At 40.1% G+C, this 20,801-nt stretch overlaps 1 protein-coding gene across 1 annotated transcript in view; it reads right to left on the minus strand.

The window, feature by feature from the left end:
- Nucleotides 1–131: 131 nt before the first annotated feature.
- The window catches only part of PDZD8 (PDZ domain containing 8), a 61,238-nt gene continuing 40,568 nt past the window's right edge, over nt 132–20,801 (minus strand). Inside the window, exons 4-5 of the mRNA XM_079792911.1 lie at nt 11,249–11,411; nt 132–7,890 (exon numbers count right to left, since the gene is read on the minus strand). Of these exons, the coding sequence (XP_079649037.1) occupies nt 5,690–7,890; nt 11,249–11,411 (2,364 nt within the window). The 3' untranslated portion in view covers nt 132–5,689. The remainder of the gene's footprint in view (nt 7,891–11,248; nt 11,412–20,801) is intronic.

Below are 20,801 nucleotides of genomic sequence, written 5' to 3' on the forward strand. Positions count from 1 at the left end.
ACTCCCCCAGAACCGTCTTAGTCACCCCACACGTCCCTGGTGAAGCGGTAGAACCAGAGGTCACCCTTCCTTTTCCATGGGTATGGTCGATTGCCAACAGCCTTATAAAGAAAAAGCAGCTTTTCTAGGGGTTTGTATAAAGTGTTGAAAACTTTATTTTATGTATTTGATTTTATTAAATATTATACAATATATTTTGACGAAATAGATATAGTGTAAATCTATAAATATTTGAATCCAAATCAGATATAATTTTTTAACTTACATTCACGAACACTTGGGCCAAAAAAAAACACAAAACCAAACCAAGAAACCACCTTCTATTTTTTTCTGAATATTGGTAATGAGGGTTTAAAACTAACGTACACGTTATCTCCGAGACACTTCCGACAATAAGACACCAGAAGGAAGTCTGAACAACAATCAAGTAAGACAGCGTTTGGTTACGTAGTGACGCCGAGTGTTGAGTTATTCAACTTGTAATTATCATCAATATAAGTATGAGTTAAAAGCTAGTTATCTCCAACGCAGAGGACAAGAACTTGAGGCAGTTACCGTTTGGATTTATCCGTAAAACTTAGCTGGCACTAGTTATCTATATGTAATCACCTACCTGGAAACAGCTGGTTGTAAATTATATGTTGACATGTCATGTGGTTGGCAGCAAACATTGAAGCCAATGAGAGGGAAAATAGCGAATGTTCTGAAAGCAGAGAAGAGCATCTAAACGAACAGCTCTGAACAACTAGACGCTTCCCTTTAAGATAAATGATTATCTTGAAGAAGGAACATTGAGGGTAGATTATACAACAGTCAAGGTTGTGTAAGCATGGCAAGACATATCAACATCTAGTTCAAGGTTAGCAAATAAAGGAGAAAGGCTAATAGCTGCTATGACATGAACAAAAAAAATCAGACTATATCATCTTTGACCTGTTTGGAGGTCATCCAAGTGTTTAATTTTGAGTTATCTGAAACTGTTCTTTTCTAGACTTCTGAAAGTGGTTCACATCAATGTGAAAAATTTTAAATGAAGATGAATGGAATTATGTCTTGAATCGTGTTACGAAACCAGGTAAAAGTAATAGGGTGGTCCAGACACCCCCCCTTTCACGGGCAGGAAAAAAATCAAACATCTGAAAATGTCTCTGTGTTACTGTGTCATCTAGTGCTGTGAGATGTTTCTTTAAGCATGACGTTATCGTGCCTTTCCAGTGTAGCAGCAAATACTGTTAGTGAACACTGTCCGTCTACACCAGGTTTTATATGAGATATGATTGCAGTGGTGATAGTGTGGAATGCCTCAACTACTACTTGTTAGTTCTGTAGTTCTATAATTGTAAATGAGAATCACCTGATGTCGATTTTTTTTGTTAAGTTAAAAATTGTTTAACTTGGACGACGAGGAACTAAGTACTGTAAGAGGACCCTTCAGCCTTTTAATTCTCTAGGGAAGTTAGCCGATGCTTCCTTTCCGTCTGCTTTCTGAAGCTGTCCTGGGGGCCTGGCAAGGATCTGCAGCCTGGCTGTCAGGTGCCGTGAATTGGAAGCGCACAAGCTTCCCGCTCGCCGACCCGCGTTGGGCAGCTGATGCCGGTGGCTTCTGGAAGGTGCTCCAGAGGCGCATGCCCATGGCTCTGAGGCGGGTTCTCCACGCCCATTGGGGAGAACCTTCAAAAAGAAACTTGTGCTGCAAATGGGTCCTCTAGCGGGTCCGTGGTTCTCCCCGCCCCGGCACCATATAAGTTATTCCTACTTTATTTTTGCCTTGAAGATTGGTCTCTTCAAAAATGACTGGGAAAGGCATGCCTGCTATTGATCCTTAGGGATAACATAAAAGATATGTGGAAGTTTTTAGAACTGTTTTAGGAGCAAAAGATACCAGTTTTATCTAACAGGAAAAATGGGGAGCTGCAGGGTCTTTTATGTGACTAATATTCTGGGGTTAGCCAAGACGGAAAAGAGACTTAAAAAAAAATACTTATGTCTGTCAGAACAAAGAACATACAGCTCTGAGTTTCTTTTTTAGCAGAGGTGGTTTTGTGTGTACCTGGCGAACAGATACAAAAACCGTAATGAGGTAGCGATGAATAGTCAATTCTTCCTTTTGACTGCCAAGTGTACCTGCCTACGTCATGTTTTAGCTAGTTTACTTAATAAATCTTCTGAACACTACTGTGCCTATGTGTATTCCTTCATAAACCAGCCGTTATCCTTGGAATCAAATCCATAAGGTATTGTTCTTGACTGTTGATATTTAATTAAAAACTGTTCTCTGCTTGCAGGCATCAGGTAACTTCCTCTCCAGGTTAGTGAACCATACATTTTGGCTTTGAAAAGTGTTTTAAATTGAAATATGTTAACTAGTCACATGTTGTCAGTGTGGAAAAATGAAGTTATCCTTGCATCTCGAAAGTTGTATTATTTTCCTGATTGCTGTGAGCCAATACATTTGATAAGAATAACTAAACTATGTGGCCATGTGATACAGTGGGCCTGTGGCCCCAGGTCCTATAAAACTTACGGTGTGCATGTGTGTATCCTTTAGGGGCGAGAGTCTAGTTTTAATCAGCTGTTTAGGGGGTCCATGGCTTAAAATGGATTGAGGGACCACCCCATTTTTAAAAAGAAAGCTGTTATCTCAATTTAGAAATAAAGACAATACATTTTTAGAGTGATTTTAAATTTATTTACTTTTAGGGAACTTAAGATTTTATTATATTACTATTAATAAGAGCCAAGTATTTTCAAATTGTCTTTCAAAAAATTCAGAGTTACTTAAATTTTGAACCTGACAGTACCCTCAAATATTAAGCTGTTTTCTTTTCTCAAAAGTCACAAGTGGCCACATAGTATCCAACTAGTTCTGATATTAAAGAATGTAGATCTTGACATTAAGAAATGTAGCATATTAATTGATTCCAAAACAGGGCTAAAATGTTGCTCAACTTGAGGGGCTAAATGCCTAACCCAATCATTAAATACCAATGTAGAAAATACACTTTCACTAATCTAATTACTAATAGGGACCAAGGCAAATCCATAAATAAAACAAAAGTAAAACCAGAAGTTAATGCTTTTAGGCAATTTTCAAAATAGCCATTTGGTTTAACACAAATGGACTGTGGAGCTTGTTTGTGTGGCCAGATTATACCAGGCTGTAATTCCAGAGAGAGGCAGCAGTCACCTTTTCAGATGCCATCAAATGAAGATATTCTTTTTTCCGTGGTGGTTTTGCTTTCTTTATTACTTTTTAGCTATTGATAACATAGCATGGCAGCGACATTACATCAGGAATTCAATATAATACAACTGTTTTCATTGAGACCTTACATCTCTCTCTCCCCTGGGCAATTTGGGGTGTTCCCGTTGCACTAAAGTGCAACTGTGATGCCCCTTCTGCTCCTCCCACTATATATATAATAAAATATTGCACTATGTTAAAGGTATTATTTTATAAATATCATGAGCAGCATTACTGAGCTTTCCATAACTGTGGTTCTACAGAGTTAAATATTTTAAAGCACGAGCAGATTTTTATGAAACCGAAGTTTTGCATTACTTCTACAGCCCTTTCGAATGCACCCATTTCAGCAGCATGCTTGGATGTCACCAAAACTTCTGTGGTACGATCCCTAAGCACCAGCCACTTACAGACACTCCACCTCCCAGGTTATGGATGGTAAGTTATTTTTCATAAGATGGGAGTTGGTTATTATATTGGGCAGATTGTTTCAAGCATATGTTACAGATTAACATTTTAGCTTCCAGAGAAATTTGTGTATAAAGACTTTTATGGCCGTGTTCGTTTAAAATGCAAGCATGCTTAAATAAAGGGGGGCATACACAGTTATATTTTTGTTATTAACTTGGCCAAGAAAGCATTTTCCCCTAATATTTCACTTTTAACAGCAGAAGTGAGAATTGGCTATTGATTTGTAAAGAAGTAACTTTCCTTCCTTCGGTAATGTTTTTATGGCCCATATACGTCCTATCTGTTATTTGAATGGCTTTGTACTGTGCAGAGCACTTGGTTACGCTATTGTTTCCCTCACAACAGTCCTGTGAGGTAGACTAAACCTTGTTTGTTCCTACTTTGGAGCTGGGGAAACTGAGACACGGCCCTTTTGTGGCTTGCCGATGGTCATACAGTTCCTTCATGGCCAGTGGAAGAGCTTGATCTTAAACTCTTGTATGGTGTCCTGGACTACAGATGTGGGCCAGAATCCATATTAAAATGCTTTTTTCTGCCAGCCATACAAGCCATCCCATCTAGTTTTAAATTCATGTCAGTTTTACTCCATATCAATTATCATAGTAGTTAGCTACAAAAGGGAAAATTGTGCATAGATGTATCTTTTTATAGGCAAATAGAAGGCCAAACTTATGGAATACCAACAGAGGTCATGCTCACGATTCCCTCAGTCATGTGTTACGGGGATCCACACGATGACCAAGTATGAGAGTAGATCTTCCTTTTCAGAGAACTAGTCCCAATTCCTATGTATCTATACTGTCTACTTTTATTTAATTAATTTTATTTTTTTTAATGAATGAAGATAGTCTGAATTACAGAAGCATTCAGAATGGTCACCATTCCTTTAAGCCTGCAGGAAGTCAGACAAAACAGTAAATCTATTTTGCATGATTCTTCTCCTTCACAATATTCTCCTGCATTAAAAAAAGAGTTTCTAAAACAAAAACAGCCAAACCAGTTATCATCACGGACATTTTAAGAACAGTCCTCTGAAACTTTAAATATCCTTGCACATGCTTTATTTCCTATGGGAGAACTGGAGATGAAAATCATAAATGATTAGAACTTCCATTTAAAAGGAAAGCAACATTTTGAAAAATTATATTTCAAAATCCTACTGGTTGCTGTTTTTTAATAATCCTGTTATCTCTCTACAAAATTCTTTACCAACTGCGTTCTATATTTACTCTGTTACATTTTGTTTTCATTTTCAGTGCAAACTCTTCAAATCAATCACTATATTCTCACTCTACTTCAACTGCACAAAAGCTTTAGAAAAAAATTTCACAGAGGCATAGGAAGCAAGCAATATATGTAAAGTTGTTTTTTTTACTAAATCAGCATTAACTGACTAAAGCCATAGTGTCTGCTTTCATGTTACATTTGGCAAAAACAAAACAAAAAGCACCCCCCCAGGACCCCAAAATAATAAAAATCTCAAGTAGGATGACAAACTTCATAACACAAAGTAAGATTCAAAAACTGTTCCCTCAATGATTGTTGCTGTCAATTTGGGCATGCAACAATCTGTTATAACCGTGATAGAAATAAAAACATTACAAGGATCTGGACAGTATCCAATTTAACACTAATTCAAATAAAGAGAAAAAAAAGTAGCACAATGAGACATCAACATACATAAACATGAAAAGTCAGCTTACATAATTCCATAATTAGAAAAAGTTAAAAATAAATTAGTAAAAATAAATTCCAAGTATAAACCCAAAAAGCATAGCTATAAATGCAATCTGAAACAACCAATTTAGTGAGCTGGTCATGTTTTTGCTGGAACAACCTTTTCATTCTTATTAACACAAGCAAGTAACTGGAGAAGCAGGCCAGAGTGCATTATACGGGGGTTTAGACATGGTTATGTCTGTGGTACTTTAGATACTTTCCCCCAATGCTTGAAAGATTAAATAGGTGGGTCTGTTACACAGACTCAGATGGGCCAAATAAGTCATCTGAAATGCTGCTGAATGGCTGCGCGTCTATTAGTTGGGTTATTTCATTATCAAAGTCTTCTTCTGTGTCATCTGTGTACTTGCCTATTTTTTTTGGGTGCTGGTCTAAGGTAAGACTTTCTAAAGATTCGATATCTTCAATGCCTGCTCTGTAGTGGATCATAAGAAGTGTCAAAGCTTGTAGTCTTTCACCTGATTTACCCAAAGCGGCAGAAAGAAGAGATTTTTTCCTTGTATCGGTTGTCTCCTTTTCTTCTCTAACAAGGGAATTGTTATGTTCCAACTCCTGATCAATTTCATTCTGCAGTTTATCCAGCATGAACTCGAGTTTCTGGATCCTCTCCTCTGTCGGCAAGCCCCTGTACAGGTCACGGCCAATTTCTTTAACTGCAATGAAGACGCTGTCATCCAGGCCGCCCTCCTTCCTCACTAACTTTATTCCTGTGCTGTTTCCCCGTTTAGAAGGACTGTTTGGACCACACACCTCTGTGTCGCTGCCTTCATTGTCTGACGTGTTGGGTGTATGTTTTGGTGAAGGTTCTACTAGATCAGTTCCTGCTTCAGAAAGGCGAGTTTTAGAGACTTGACGCAAGTTTAGCAAACGAGAGCTAGTATTGATGATGTGCCTCGTCAAGCCTGTGGTTCTGGTGACTGACTTGCTAACTTCAGCGTCAGTACGAGCAGACAGGCCCAGGAGGGTCTCCTGTCCTTCCAGCCTGAGGTTTTTCAGGGTCCGGTCTATTCGCCTCTCAGTCGCTCCGCAGAGAGGAATCTCAGCAAGACACTTTTCCTGGCATTTTTTATGGCAGACGTAAGCACAGATCACACACTGGGAAGCGGCTTTAGTCCAGACTTTTTTCTTGCAGTAATCGCACCACGTTGGGTTCTGGAACTGAGTGTCCTGGAAGCTGTGCTTGTTTTCCGTGACGCCCAGCTGTCCCACCAAGGGCTCCTCTTTCAGCAGGGCCGAAGCCTCTTCGACCAAATGAAGTTCTTTTTCTTTCTCCAAGTTGGTAACCAGATGGTGGTCCGCTTCTCCTTCCTTCAGATACTTGAAGTGAATAGTAATGTCACCAAAGCAAAATTTGTCATTGAATCCCTTTTGCACACTCAGATTGCGGAGAGCGGTTCTCGTGACCATGGCCTTGGGTGTTGGGGCTTCCAGTCTGAACTTGGAAAGGTACTCCATGTTTGATGTAGTGAGGCATCCTAAAGCCACCTCTTCCAGTTTCAGGCTCACGTGCCCCAAACAGATGAGCCCCCCCAACTTGAAAGGATCCCTGCACCACAGGGCGATGTTCAAGTACCTGTGGCAGGCTTCTATGTCAAAGCAGCAGGTGGCTCTGGCTCTTGTCCATTTTCCTAGCTTATTACGATAGTGAATTTCTGAAGACTCCCACGTTTGAGGGTCATCCGAACTGTCCTTAGGAGGGCAGGAACTTTCTGAGGTCAAGTCTTTCCCCACTTCGTGCTTTGCCGAAGGCTGCTTAGATGCAGCGACATCTTCCATGTGATCCACAGGTTTCGCTTGCTTTTCAGCAGGTCTGTCTACAGGAGGAGGAGGCAGCACCTTTTCTGGCTTTTCAACAAGAACATCTGGTTCCGCCTGACCCGGGGCATCCGCAGAAGGCAAAGGAGCTTTCACCTGCGGTCGTGGTGGCACGGGTGGTTTGAGAGTGGATCCCTGGGTGGGTTTTGACACTTGTGCTGGGTCTGTTGTCTCGGAAGGTTTGGGGGCTAAGGGTTTGTTTCCTTCTTTGGATGGAAGTTTGGGTGGTGGTGGGTGACTTCCTGTAACTAATTTACGATTTAAAACTGGTGATACCGTTCCAAGGGGTCTAACAGAAGGTGTCGTCGGAGTACGTTTGGGACTATGACTTGCCGATTGTGCCTCATCTTTGAACTCATTTTGTGCTCTGACATCACTTGCCAAGTCTTCAAATTCCAAATCCAGGTCTCTACTTTCAGTGTCGACTGCCAACCCCGTGTCCTCTTCATAATTGGGTTGGCATGAGCCTGCCAGAAAGTTTTCTTCCAACTGACTGAAATGATCCTGCAGCGCCGCACTGTGATGCCCCTGGCCAACAGGCCTCTCGTAGTGCACCAGGACGCGGTCGCCGGCCTGCTTGATGAGCTTCAACACCTGCAGTGTAGATGTGATTTTCACACCTGTTGTAAAATTTTGAAAGGGAAACATAAATTACTGCAATGAGAATTACCGAAATTGCTACATGTAATTGCCATTAACTCATGATATTTAACGAAAAATAGGGAAACCTCCAAAATATATGATTGGCTTTTGGATGCATCTGTGTGCTGATTCTCAAACCCTGGATATCCTAGAAATGTTTACTTATTCAAACCAAATGATGAGATGAAAATCCTTAGGAGGGTGCCAAGCTGGTAACTCCTAATTGCTTCCCATTCCTTCCTACATTTAAGTAACACTATTTCTCAGTTTAAAGTGAGCAGTGACACCTAATAAAAAGGATTTTGTTAAACCAGACGTAGAATGATGGGAAAATGATTTTATTGCAGGAAATCCCAAAATATACCAGGGATTACAAGCAATTGGGTCAAAGTAAGAGACTGATGTTTGAAATAAACTGCAAAATACTATATTATGAGTAATGTACTCTTTTACAGATTCTTTTTATGAGCTTTAACCATTAAGCTAATCCTTTTCAGGACCAGAAAGAATAAGGAAGGCATAAGTTGCTTTACAGTTAAATAAGTTGGCTACTATCTGTACCTATATTGATAATATCTATCTTAAGTTTTCATTTTACTATTTTCTAATAGGTGCTATATTAAAGTAATTAAAAATTCAAAGGATACAAAAGATGTATACTGAAAAAAATCTCCCTTTCACCTCTATCTCCTAGCAATACTCTTCCTTCCCCAAGGCAATCAGAGCCAGCAGCTTCTAGTATATTCTTCTAGCTAGCGATCTTCTAGGTGTATCATTACAGGCTCTATTTGTTTCCTGCCCTTTCGCTACCCTCCCCAAAACAGTACTTACCCAAGCTATCCCTTTCTGTAGGACTTAGAGAAAGGTGAGACAGGTCTTTGCTTTCCAAAGGTCTTAGGGCCATCCTAAATAAATCAAAGTAACATCAGCCCCATCTAATAACCTGACCATAGAGTTCCTTAGCCTATATCCTCTCCTACTTCAGCTGCGCAGGTAAGATCTTGCTTTAGACCTGGTCATCACTGGGAACTTGACCACAGCAAATATCTTGCACTTGGAAATGCATTTCTGGCCACAATCTCCTATTTTCCACCTGTGACAATTCTGTCTGCTCACTGAATCTGTTTTGAGGTAATTTCCAGATCTAATCATTCCCCCTTTGCTCTCCTGGCCCAGCTGGTTCTCCTGATAGCACTTGCTTTTCTCCTTGACCTCAGTCTCAAGATTTCAGTGATGTTCACATCAAGATTTTCTATTCTCTTGCCCTGGACCTTTCCTCTTCCACATCTCCCTGCCTTTCTGATTCCCAGCTCGGCTAGCCCCGCCACCTCCCCTTTCTGCTCCTGAGATGACTACCTGATCTAGCCCCAAGTTATGCTCTGTCTTCAGCATAGTGTTCAGTGCTGCCTTAGCATTCTGTTGAATGGTCTCCAAACAACTGAGTCTCTAAAACACCAGCTTCAAACCTCTCCCAATCCCCTGAAGTCCACCCGTCCTGCTTTTTTCTTCTGTGGATGATATCACCTAATTTACTGAAAAGATAAGAAGTCACCTTTTCTTCCTGCCAGTCATTTTTAGCATTAAGCTATCTCAGAGGAGGGAGTATCCCTTTCGTTGTACTCTGGATCCCACTCTCCCCCTAACCATCTCCTTCAGCCCTTTGTTCCATCAATTATCCTTGCTCATACTTTGATTCCCTTCCTCCTGCTTTAAACCCATTTTCATGACACTAACTGGGCTCAGATGATCTCTCCTCTGCTTTTTTGCCACCTAATCTGCCCCTTGTATGCAAACGTTCCCATGGTTTTGTCTGTCATTAGTTTTCTCTGCTTTTTGCTCTCCTCCTGGATTATATCCATTTCAGGAATTTTAGCTATCAACTTTTCCTTGGTCTTCCCTCTTGTCTTACATTCCCAACTACCTCTGGGTATCAACACCTTGATGTTTCTTTGACATTACAAAGTCAGTGTAGTTAAAAACCCTCTTTGACCTTCTCATGCTCCTGTCCTCACTACTATGTTAGAATGAATGTGCCACCCTCTGTTCACCTGACACAAATCCAGAGAGTAGACTCCCTACTCAACTGTCAGTTCTGTCAAAGTTCCAGTTCACTTGGTTAATCCTCACCTGAGGATATTTTTCCCCACTGATTTTTAGAGATTTTTAGGGAAGGAGGGAGGGGGGGGGGAGGGAGAGAGAGCGAGCGAGAGAGAGAGAGAGAGAGCGAGAGAGAAACATCCATGTGAGAGACACATTGATCAGTTACCTCCTGCACATACCCGGACCCAGGCCAGGATGAGGTCTGCAACCCAGGTACATGCCCTTGACCAGGAATCAAACTTGGACCTTTGAGTCCGAGGGCCAACACTCCTAACTACCAAACCAAACTGGCCAGGGTGGGATTCCTTTTCTTTTGGAATATTTCTAATATATGCAAAAGTAGAGGAAATAGTAAAATGAACTCCATTATTGAGTTTCAAATATAGCAAACATTTTGTTAATCTTATTTCAACTGTCACCAATCCCGTTACTAAATACTTAAAAAATTATTATAGAACCACATAAATGAATTATAGCTATAAAAAATTAATGTATATGACACCTGCCCCTTATCGCAATTTATTTTTACAAATGGTAGATATATTTTTCCACTCAGCATAGATTTATAGTGCTTAGATTTATTTTTGATAATATTTACTACTTATGTAATTAAAAACAAAAACCTTTCAAAAAATAAGAAAAAATTTTTACGCCCTGGTCAATAGACTCAATGGTTAGAGCATCAGCCTGCACACTGAAGGGTTGCAGGTTCAATTCCCAGTCAAGGGCATGTACCTAGGTTGTAGGTTCGATCCCCAGTTCAGTTGGGGCATGTGTGGGAGGCAACCAATCCATGTGTCTCTCTCACACTGATCTCTCCCCACCGCCTTCTACTCTCTCTAAAAAATCATTGGAAAAAATGTCCTTGGGTGAGGATTAACAAAAAAATAAACACCAAAAAATTAATTTTATCCTGTAGGTAAAACCAAAACATGATGTGTGAATATTAAAAAATTTATACTGACTTGTGGTTTTCAGATGAGAAAGAGTAACATGTTTATGTCAAACAAGTAACAGCTGAGGTTTATTTTATGGCTTTGCTATCCTAAGTGTCATATGGCATATGTGTTTTAAATTAAATGTTAAGGCTTCCTTCAGATTTTTTAATAAAGTTACTACTTTCTTCCCATTATAAAAGTAATGTGCTTATGAAAATAAAGGAGAGAGGAGAACTCCCACATCTACTCTCTGCTTTCTCTGTAAATGTAAACCATAACTGCATATTAGCATAATTACCTCCAATGGCAATCAATCGGTCTCCTCGCTGAAGATCAGCAAGTGCAGCAGGTGAGTTTGGGGCCACAGTCTCAATGATGACATGCCCAGCATACCCGTCAGTTGACTGGACAAGACGAAGTGTAAGTCCAACGCTTTGTAAATTCCCCTTAATTAACTCAACCTGTGATAAAGAGAAAAAAATGAAAACATTTAATGGATTCATAGTAGAGAGTGAGGAAACATGCACACACTGAGAGCACTATGGTTGATGCTAACTTTTGTACCACAGTGACTATTACCGACAAATAAAGGAGGAGGAAAATCTTTATTGTGACAGTACACACAACACAGATACATCTCAAAGGTGTACTGAATGAAATGAGTCAAACATAAAAGACATATACTCTAGGATTCAATTTGTAGTAAGTTCTAGAAAAGCAAAATTAAAGTGATAGGAAGCTGATGAATATTTACAAAGGACAAGAGGTTGGGGGGCTGAATATTGAAGGCAAATAGCACAAGTTTTCAAGGTGAAAGAAATAATTCTATACCTTGATTGGGGTGAAGGTTATAAACGGTACACAATTACCAAAATTCACCAACTGCACAGTTAGTGAACTTACTGTATTTAAATTACATCTTATTAAAGCTATTAAAAACAAACCACAAAACCTTGAATATGCCATATTTTGTCTTAAGATACATAAATATAAAGGTCACTGCTAAGTCATTCAGATAGCCCTTAGTTTTCCAATATACTTAAACCCTCCACTCCAATGCTAAAAGCTATGCAGAGCCTAATCCACACAGCCTCAAACAGTGGTCCTGACACCACCCATGGTGCCCGTGAAACTACCATGGTATCCTCAGAATAAATATCCCTTTTTTGCTTAAGCTAGTTTTAGTTGGTATCTGTTTCAAACAGGTTCTAGCTTACCAGGCACTGTGTTACAGACTGTTACATACAAAATCTCATTAAACTCAAAGTGCTGTATTTGTCAAACTAGAAAGCTACCAAAACATTATAAAGGTAAAATACACTATAAAGGATGTAAAGTATTTTCTCTGTGGCTTATCCTGTGTCAACTGGCATGAATTTTGTTGAAACCAAAAGGTAGCTTTCTATTGGAGTAAAATGACCATTTCTAGTATTTTTTGATACAACATAGATAAAAAAGTTTATCAATTGTGAAGAATTTCTGACATACTAAGCAGCAATTACAAGAGCCGAACCATGAGTCAACACATACAAGATTGCAGACAGCCTGCATTTAACTTCACCAATAACGTCAGTCACAGGTTAAAAACTTCTAGCTATATGCACATCTATCGTGTGGAGAGCAATTTAGTGAAAACACCAAGATAGCCTTTAAGAGCTCTCACACACTCTGACATCCCTTTTAGTCTTTCTTGGACCCAGGTGGGATACCTTATTTTCACCTGGGGAAAAAAACAACATTGATTTTTCAATCCCTTCTTAACATGGACATAATTTTATACAATAGACAAAAAGAGGATGTATTTTAATAACATATCAATATAACTCTTTTACAAACTGTTCTCTCCTATACAAGCTTGTTACATTGAGAAAACAACAACAACAACAAAACAAAAAGAACCATTAAATGAAAGACCTGAAATTACTGTGTCCAGGTATACTTTTGAGCATTCTTTCATTAAATAAGTTTCTGAAAAAGACATCACGAGGACTATTTTGCTAGAGTAGTAGGGCAGGGAAGGGAGAAATAACACAGTAATCTGAATACATATGTACCTGACGCCAGTATAAAATTGAACTTTTATCAGTAGGCTTTTAAATGCAGATAACCATTCCCAGTCTTCCTGGCCCATAATGTAAATCAATCTCTTTCCTATCAGAATTCTCAATATATTACAATAAAAAAAGATGCCCATGACCTTCAGACACATCGGTGTATTCTATAACATCTATCCACAAACTGGTAGCAACATTTTTAGAAAGACCAATGTTGACCTAAGAAACAACACTTTAATGTAACCCATAGCAAAGCTACTGAGAGAGAAAAGTCATGGACAGAAATGCACTACTTCATCCACTCATTCAAACGCTTAGGCACTGTGTGCTGGGTGTGGGAAGTAGAGCTGTGAACACCACAGATGAGCTTCCCTGGCTTCAGCAGGAAAGCTAGGCATGAACAAATAATTATGATAATACTTGTGTGATTTAACCAGCGTCACCTAACATGGATAGAGCAGAGAAGACATTCCTAAAAAGTAAATTTAACACTGAAGAATGCATAGTAGAGCTAACACAGCTCTTTTCAGGTGGCCAGGACTGGATGACTTCAGGGCAGTGATGGCCTGGAATAACAGAAGAGCTTCCTATAGGAGCTTCCTTTTTTGAGAAGCACGGTGACACTTTTTTTGAAAAGAGCTGTGTTAGTGCAGTTTCTCTTCTCAGTTTAACCTTGTTATCCTGGGTCTTTGGTCAAAGTAACCAAAACTCTACATGCTAAGTATTTCTAGGTGACTAAAAATCAATGTTTCTGATGGGCTACTGTACAAATCATCTTTACTTCACTTGCTTTGGGACATGGCAATTACATTCTGAATATCAAGAACCTAGGCAATTATGGTTAGTGCATTTAAAGATTTATCCCCAAACTTTGAATTACAATGGAGAGATTAAGATTTCTAAAACTAGAACAACTTTTATATTAAACTAGAGGCCCAGTGCACGAAATTCGTGCACGGTAGGGTCCCTAGGCCTGGCCGGCGATCAGGGCTGATCAGGGCCTTCTGGCTGCTGGCCAGGGCCTCCCTTCATTCTGCGCTGCCCCCTGGTGGTCAGTGCATGCCTCAGTGAGTGGTTGAGCGGCCTTAGCTATCATTAACATATTATGCTTTGATTGGTTGAATGGACAACCGGACACAGCATACTAGGCTTTTATTATATAGGATAAGTTATCAAGCTATTGCAAGGGGAACTTCTATGTACAACACGCTCAGCACAGAATGTGTTAAGAGATGTAATTTTCTGGCCATTTTATTGAACACCAGATATTGGATCAATGTGATTATGGCTACAGGGCACAAATTACTGCCAGGCTAGGGACCAACAGCTCACTGTCCATCTCAATTAGAAGTAGCAACAAGGCTGTTGAAGATCCAGGGCCAGATTTCATATATTATCATCAATCACCTTTAAAAATTAGAACCAAAATTGATGATCCTACTAACTCCATTAGTGCCATGATATACACTGACAAGGAGACAACATGCCCTTGTTCATATTCCCTTTCTCCCCTGCTCCTCCTCTTCTCTTCCTTTCTCTCTCCACAAACAAGCTTGAGTATGAAATAACCTTTAGCTCAATTCTGAAATGAAGGAATTAGAACTCTAGTACTATTACTCGATTTCTGCTTATAAAGCACATTTCAGTAAGTTCTAATTCTGAGAGCATTTAAAATCTTGCTTCCTAGCAATGCCATCAGTTTGGCTAAAAAAATAAAATAAAACTTATAAAACTTCAAAAAATATTTATAATTCTGAAATGTCTAAACAATTTCTAGGTTCTAGAATGAAAAAGAAAACACTTATGAAAAGAAAGAAAATACCGAGTCTCTGAAGGGTCATTCTGTATCATTCTAACCTACTTTTCATTACAAGCAGTTTTAACAGTGCAGAAGATGCTAACTGAAATATTTCATGGGACCTTCAATTAGTGGGTAACTATGTATTGTTGCTTCCATAGACTCAGCTAAGTTCTCAATCATCTTCCATTTGGTCTGTCACTCTAACAGAAAAAAGGAAATACTATATTTATTAGCTACCTTCTTGGAAACTGCCTCCTATCAGCAGAGGACTCAATTTGAATGTACATGGCTATACCGGTTCTCCCCCCTTCCCCACAGGAAGTATAACTCTTGAAACAGACATATGGCATCTCTTGGTCGAAAAATTACTATCAACTCCTACAGAACTTTTCAAAGACCTGCCATTAAAGCTTAATTCATAAAGGTTTAAGTCAGAATAGTTCTTAAACTCATAAGCCAGATAAATGAAAAAGAATCTGTTAGATAAAGAGAAGTGCTGCTATAGGATAAATTTTCATGCCCCTGTCCTAAATGATGGCAAAAAATATATATTTTTTAAAATGAAATCTTTAAGGGACATATTTAAACAGTACATATTAAATATATCTTAAATTCTCTCACATGGATTTTACATGTAAACATTTTTTTTTGTTGTTAGCAGAATAACTCAATTTTCAGTAATCACCTCTTAGTGGATAGTTGAAAAAAACAAAAACAAACAAAAATACTGAAATCAGCCCCTCCTTAGGACTAGGGCATATTCGAAATTCCTTTTTAAAGAAAAACAGCAATGTCTGGGATGGCTTGTATTGAGTGTTGGGTTTGAATTCTGGCTCTAACGTTAGCTAGTTTTGTGTGGTCGCAGGCAAGTGATTTAGCCTCTGTGAGCCTTATTTGTAAAAAGAGGATACTAATATCCTACCACACTTGGTTGTTGTCAGATTAAAGGAACTATGGGCCCAGCTGGTGTGGCTCAGTGGGTGAGCACTGACCAATGAACCAAGAGGTTGCTATTCAATTCCCAGTCAGAGCACATGCCCAGGTTATGGGCTCAATCCCCAGGTGGGGGGGGGCATGCAGGTGGCAGCCAATCAATGAAGTTTCTATCTCTCTATTCTTCTCCCTTGCTCTCTAAAATAAATAAAAACATTTTTTTTTTTGAAAAAATGAAACTATGGAAATGAATGTAAACAATCCAGGCACTTCCATGATCTCCCTTCAGGTAAGCTAGGAAGACTTCTTTCTGGGGGAAAACACAAATGAGGCCCTTCAATCTTCCAAACAGAATGCCAGCTTAGCCACCCGAGTACCTGGTCTCTAAAGCCACAGGGTGATAAATTAGGACTGCATCTTCTGGTCGATTCATCTGAGAGACAATAAAGACATAAAAATATACTGAAAGGTAAAGTCCATTATACAAATACTAGAGGCCCAGTGCACGAATTCGTGCTCCGGTGGGGTTCATCAGCCTGGCTGGCGATCAGGGCCGATGGGGGCCCGTCTCACCCAGTCCCAACTGGGGCCAATGGGGGCTGGCCAGCTCGGGGGAGGGACCGTGGGAGATTGGCTGTGGAAGCACACTGACCACCAGGGGGCAGCTCCTGCATTGAATGTCTGCCCCCTGGTGGTCAGTGCGCATCATAGCGACCAGTCAACTGGTCGTTTGGACACTTAGGCTTTTATATATATAGATTGCTGACCTAAGAAGTCTAAAGAATAAAAATGACCCTCTGCCTAGGTTCAAAGGCTGTTAGGAAAGTAATCACATCCAAATGATTACCCTGCAATACACTTAGGTTTCTCATTCTCTCTGTTTAAATCTGATTGAAGTCTCCACTAATGTTTTGATTTGAAACTAATTTAAATTTTATACAACCATTCCATGAAATATAAAGCTCTGAAAAGTATGCGAAGTCTGAGGTTGTTAGGGAAACAACAGAGTCGAACACTCGCCCTTTTCAATTCCTTTGTCAAATAGAAACAGCTCTGATTCTGAATCACCAAGTCAATCTTCAGTTTCATACATTAATATCATTATACTTCTGCAGGGTGATTTACATCTTACTAAACAAGTGTGAGGGCCTTAGGGACAGACTATTTACTTTCAAGATATAACTTTTTACCTTGAAATAATTTCAAACTTACAGAAAAGTTGCAAAAATAGTACAAAGGATTTCTATTTATACTGAATCCAGATTTGCCAATTAACAAATTATTACATTTGCTTCTCTCTCTCTCTGCATTGTTTTCTGAACCATTTGAAAATAAGTTACAGACATGATGCCTCCTTATCCCTAAATATTTAAGTGTGTATTTCCTAAAAAGGACATTTGCTTATATAATCACAGTACAATTAACATTGATACAATACTACTATCTACTCTGAAGACTTATTTTAGCTGGAATTTAATTTAAAAATATATACCAACTGTTTTTGCAAAATCTTTGACCAAGGAATTTTAGATCAGGGGCTGACAAACTATAGCCTGTGGGCTGTTTTCATTTAAAAAACTTATTTATTTAAACCTCACCCAAGGGTATGTTTTTACTGATTTGTAGAGAGTGAGGATGGGGGTGAGAGAGGGTGGGAGGGAGAGAGGGGGAGAGAGAGAGGGAGAGAGGGAGAGAGGGAGAGAGGGAGAGAGAGAGAGAGAGAGAGAGAGAGAGAGAGAGAGAGAGAGAGAGAGAGGAGAGAGAGAGAGAGAGAGAGGAGAGAGGGAGGAGAGAGGGAGAGAGAGAGGGAGGGGAGAGGGAGGAGAGAGAGAGGGAGAGGGAGGGGAGAGGGAGGGGAGAGAGAGAGAAAGAGAGAAAGAGAGAGAAAAAGAGAGAGAGAAAGAGAGAGAGAGAGAGAGAGAGAGAGAGAGAGAGAGAGAGAAGAGAGAGGAGAGAGAAAACATGGATCAGTTGCCTCCTATACATGCCCCAACTGAGGATCAAAACCACAACCTAGGTGTGTGCCCTGACAGGGAATTGAACCGCAACCTTTTGGTGTACAGGACAACATGCCAACTAACCAAGCCACCCAGCCAGGGCTGTGGGCTCTTTTTAAAGAAGTTTTATTGGAAAACACCCACACTCATTTGCTTGTCTGTTGTCTCTGGCTACTTTAGAAGTTAAAACAGCTGAGTTGAGTAATTGTGACAGTGATTGGCTCACAAAGTCTAAAATATTCAATATAATCTTACTAATGTCACCCCAATAAATTAATTCAAAGTGTGCCAAACCACGACTAAAAAATAAATATGCACGAATATATACACACTGACATTATAGATTTCTTTACAACACATAAAAATTGCAAAAAGTCTAAATGTTCATCAACGAGCGATTGGTTAAATAAATTATGATACACAATGAGATACGATGCAGACATAAAAACAATGACACATGTATATGGAGAAAGAACCATAAACATACCCCGTGAACAGTGTGTATGCTTAGATTTACAAAGTTCTTCTATAAAATTAATAGTGGTTTCTCTGAGTAGTGAGATTATGGTTGACTTTTGCAATTTTCTTTACAGCTTTCTGAAATTTTCTTTAATTGTGCAAAAAATATATAGCTCGTGACGATTTCTAAACATATATCACTTTTATCTTATAGAAATTGCCAATTTTGTTAGAATATGCAGATTTCCTCAAATTTAACAAATGAAATAGCATCACAAAAATTAAATCTCTATTTCATGATACCTACTTCCTTATACTCAATGGTTTCCTACTTAGACTTCTAACAATATTCTCAGTGTTGCTCAATTTACGAAAGAGAATTCACACATCATTCATTTAGAAAACAAGCCATCTGTCCATACTCTAAGGTCACTTGATAATCTTTAAAGAAATATAATAAATTACCCAGAAGTAGTCTTATTTGCAATGATTAATAAAACCTTATCTGATACTCCAATAGAGCATACTGTTTGTATAAAACAGCTTTCAAATATAACCACCTATTTGTTTAGTACAATCCAATATCAATGTAAATCAACATGCTTACAAATGGAAAACACAGCTGTCCCCAAACCTATTGTAAACTCTATTCATGTTCAATACTTATGTGGAGAAATACTCAACACCTCATGGAAAAAGACTGATTTAATAGGACATATGAATTAAGTGTTGTTGCTTCTCTTTCCACTTGTCTATTTGAAGATAACAAAAATTTCCTCCTAGTTTTACTATAGCCTGTTCATTTTAAAGTTCCTTCAATTACTTCACATCCTATCCTATATAATAAAAGGCTAATATGCAAATAGAAAGAACAGCGGAACAACTGAACAACCGGTCACTATGATGTGTGCTGACCACCAGGGAGTGCATGCAGAAAATGGCAGGCATCAGCAGAAGAGCACAAAGCATGGTGGGCATTGGCCGCAGTGGGATGGTGGAGCAGGTGAGTGGGGCAGCCAGACCAAGGTGGGGTGCCGGTTGCTGTCATCAGGGTGAGCCTCCGGTGGTTACTGAAAATTCTTTGCTCCTGCTTGCCATGGTCCTGCCCGGCACTCACACCTGCCAATGCTGAAGCCGCCACTTGCACCCACTGCTAGTGCTGGCCCCGATTGCTCAGCGCTGCCAGTGGGTGTGAGCAGTGGCTGCTGCCCCGATCGCCCCTCAGGGCTTCTCCACCTCCCCCTGCTCCTGAGGGGTAATCGAGGCAGCAGCAGCCTCTCGCACCCGCTGACAGCGCCGGTCTCGCTCACACCTACAGCTGGCACTGGAACTGCCACTCACACCCGCTGCCGGTGCCCGGCGCCGGTCTCAAATGCTTGGTGCCACCAGCGGGTGCAAGTGGTGGCTGCCAGCCCCAATTGTCCCTGAGGGCTTCTCCACCTCCCCCTGCTCCTGAGGGGCGATCGGGGCAGCAGCCTCCGCTTGCACCCACTGATGGCACTGGCTCCACTAGCACCTGCTGCTGGCGCTGGCCCCAATCGCTCTGCATCGTCAGTGTGTGGCAGCAGGGCCGCTGGCAGATAGGGACCGGGAGCCACGGCAGGAGGGGCCAAGTCCCACCCCTGTGCCCACCTCAGCCTCACGGCCCACAATTCCTTTCAAAGTGCATGAATTCATGCACTAGGCCCCTAGTTTACTATAATAAAATGCAAAGGTGAGTGCTACAGATCTCAAACAGTTTAGTAGCCTGAACTACTTCCTAAATGTTCCAAATCTATGTTAATTACAAATAACTACATTTTTTTCTATGACATTAACACTCTTTATTTCTAAGAAGTTCTCAGTTTACCTTAAACTGTAGAGGGCCCCTGGGAATGCACATGGATATTCTTTAAATTGATGTCAGCTGAGTCCGAGATGACTGGCAGAGCAGTTTCTCGGGAACAGCCTCCCCAAGAAGGTGGAGACTGTTATCAGTACTGATTTCTTATCTTTATCCAGGTGCTGGGAATGAGGGAATGAATAGGACCTTGGCCCACCCAGGCCTTGATATGTTAAATCCAGCCCTAGTACCAGGAATGAGGGAATGAATGGGACTTGGGCCCACCCAAACTCCTTTGATCCTAAATTTTTCAGTGAAACCCCCTTGTATTTTGGAATATAAATAAATGTGCTGCGTGGCTCAGGTAGTCGTCTGTCTCTCCAGCAGAAGAGGGCAGCAACCCAACCGGTACCCAACTTTAAATCTATCTCTGTGTCTGCTCTCTTTCTTTCATTTCTCAATCCCTGGCCGCCTCTACCAAGAACCGGTTTCATCTCTCTTTCCATGCTGGATGCGGAAAAGGGAGATCCCCGCCACATCAGGCTCCCGCATTAAACCTTTCTGAAAAATGTTTGTTCACACTTCATACTCAGCTGAAATAGACAGCAGCTAGTTAATCTCTATCCTTCTTATAAAAGCCCTTAATAAACGTGCTGATGTTCTTAAAAATCACTATTTGGCCCTCTTGTCTTTATAAAAACAAACAACAAAAAAACCCTCACACTATCCCATGATTGAGGAATCTATTCCATTCCTCTGTCCTCTTCACCTTGTTACAGGAAGGA

This window comes from Cnephaeus nilssonii (genome assembly GCF_951640355.1).
Source record: "Cnephaeus nilssonii genome assembly, chromosome: 16".
Classification (NCBI taxonomy): domain Eukaryota; kingdom Metazoa; phylum Chordata; class Mammalia; order Chiroptera; family Vespertilionidae; genus Cnephaeus; species Cnephaeus nilssonii.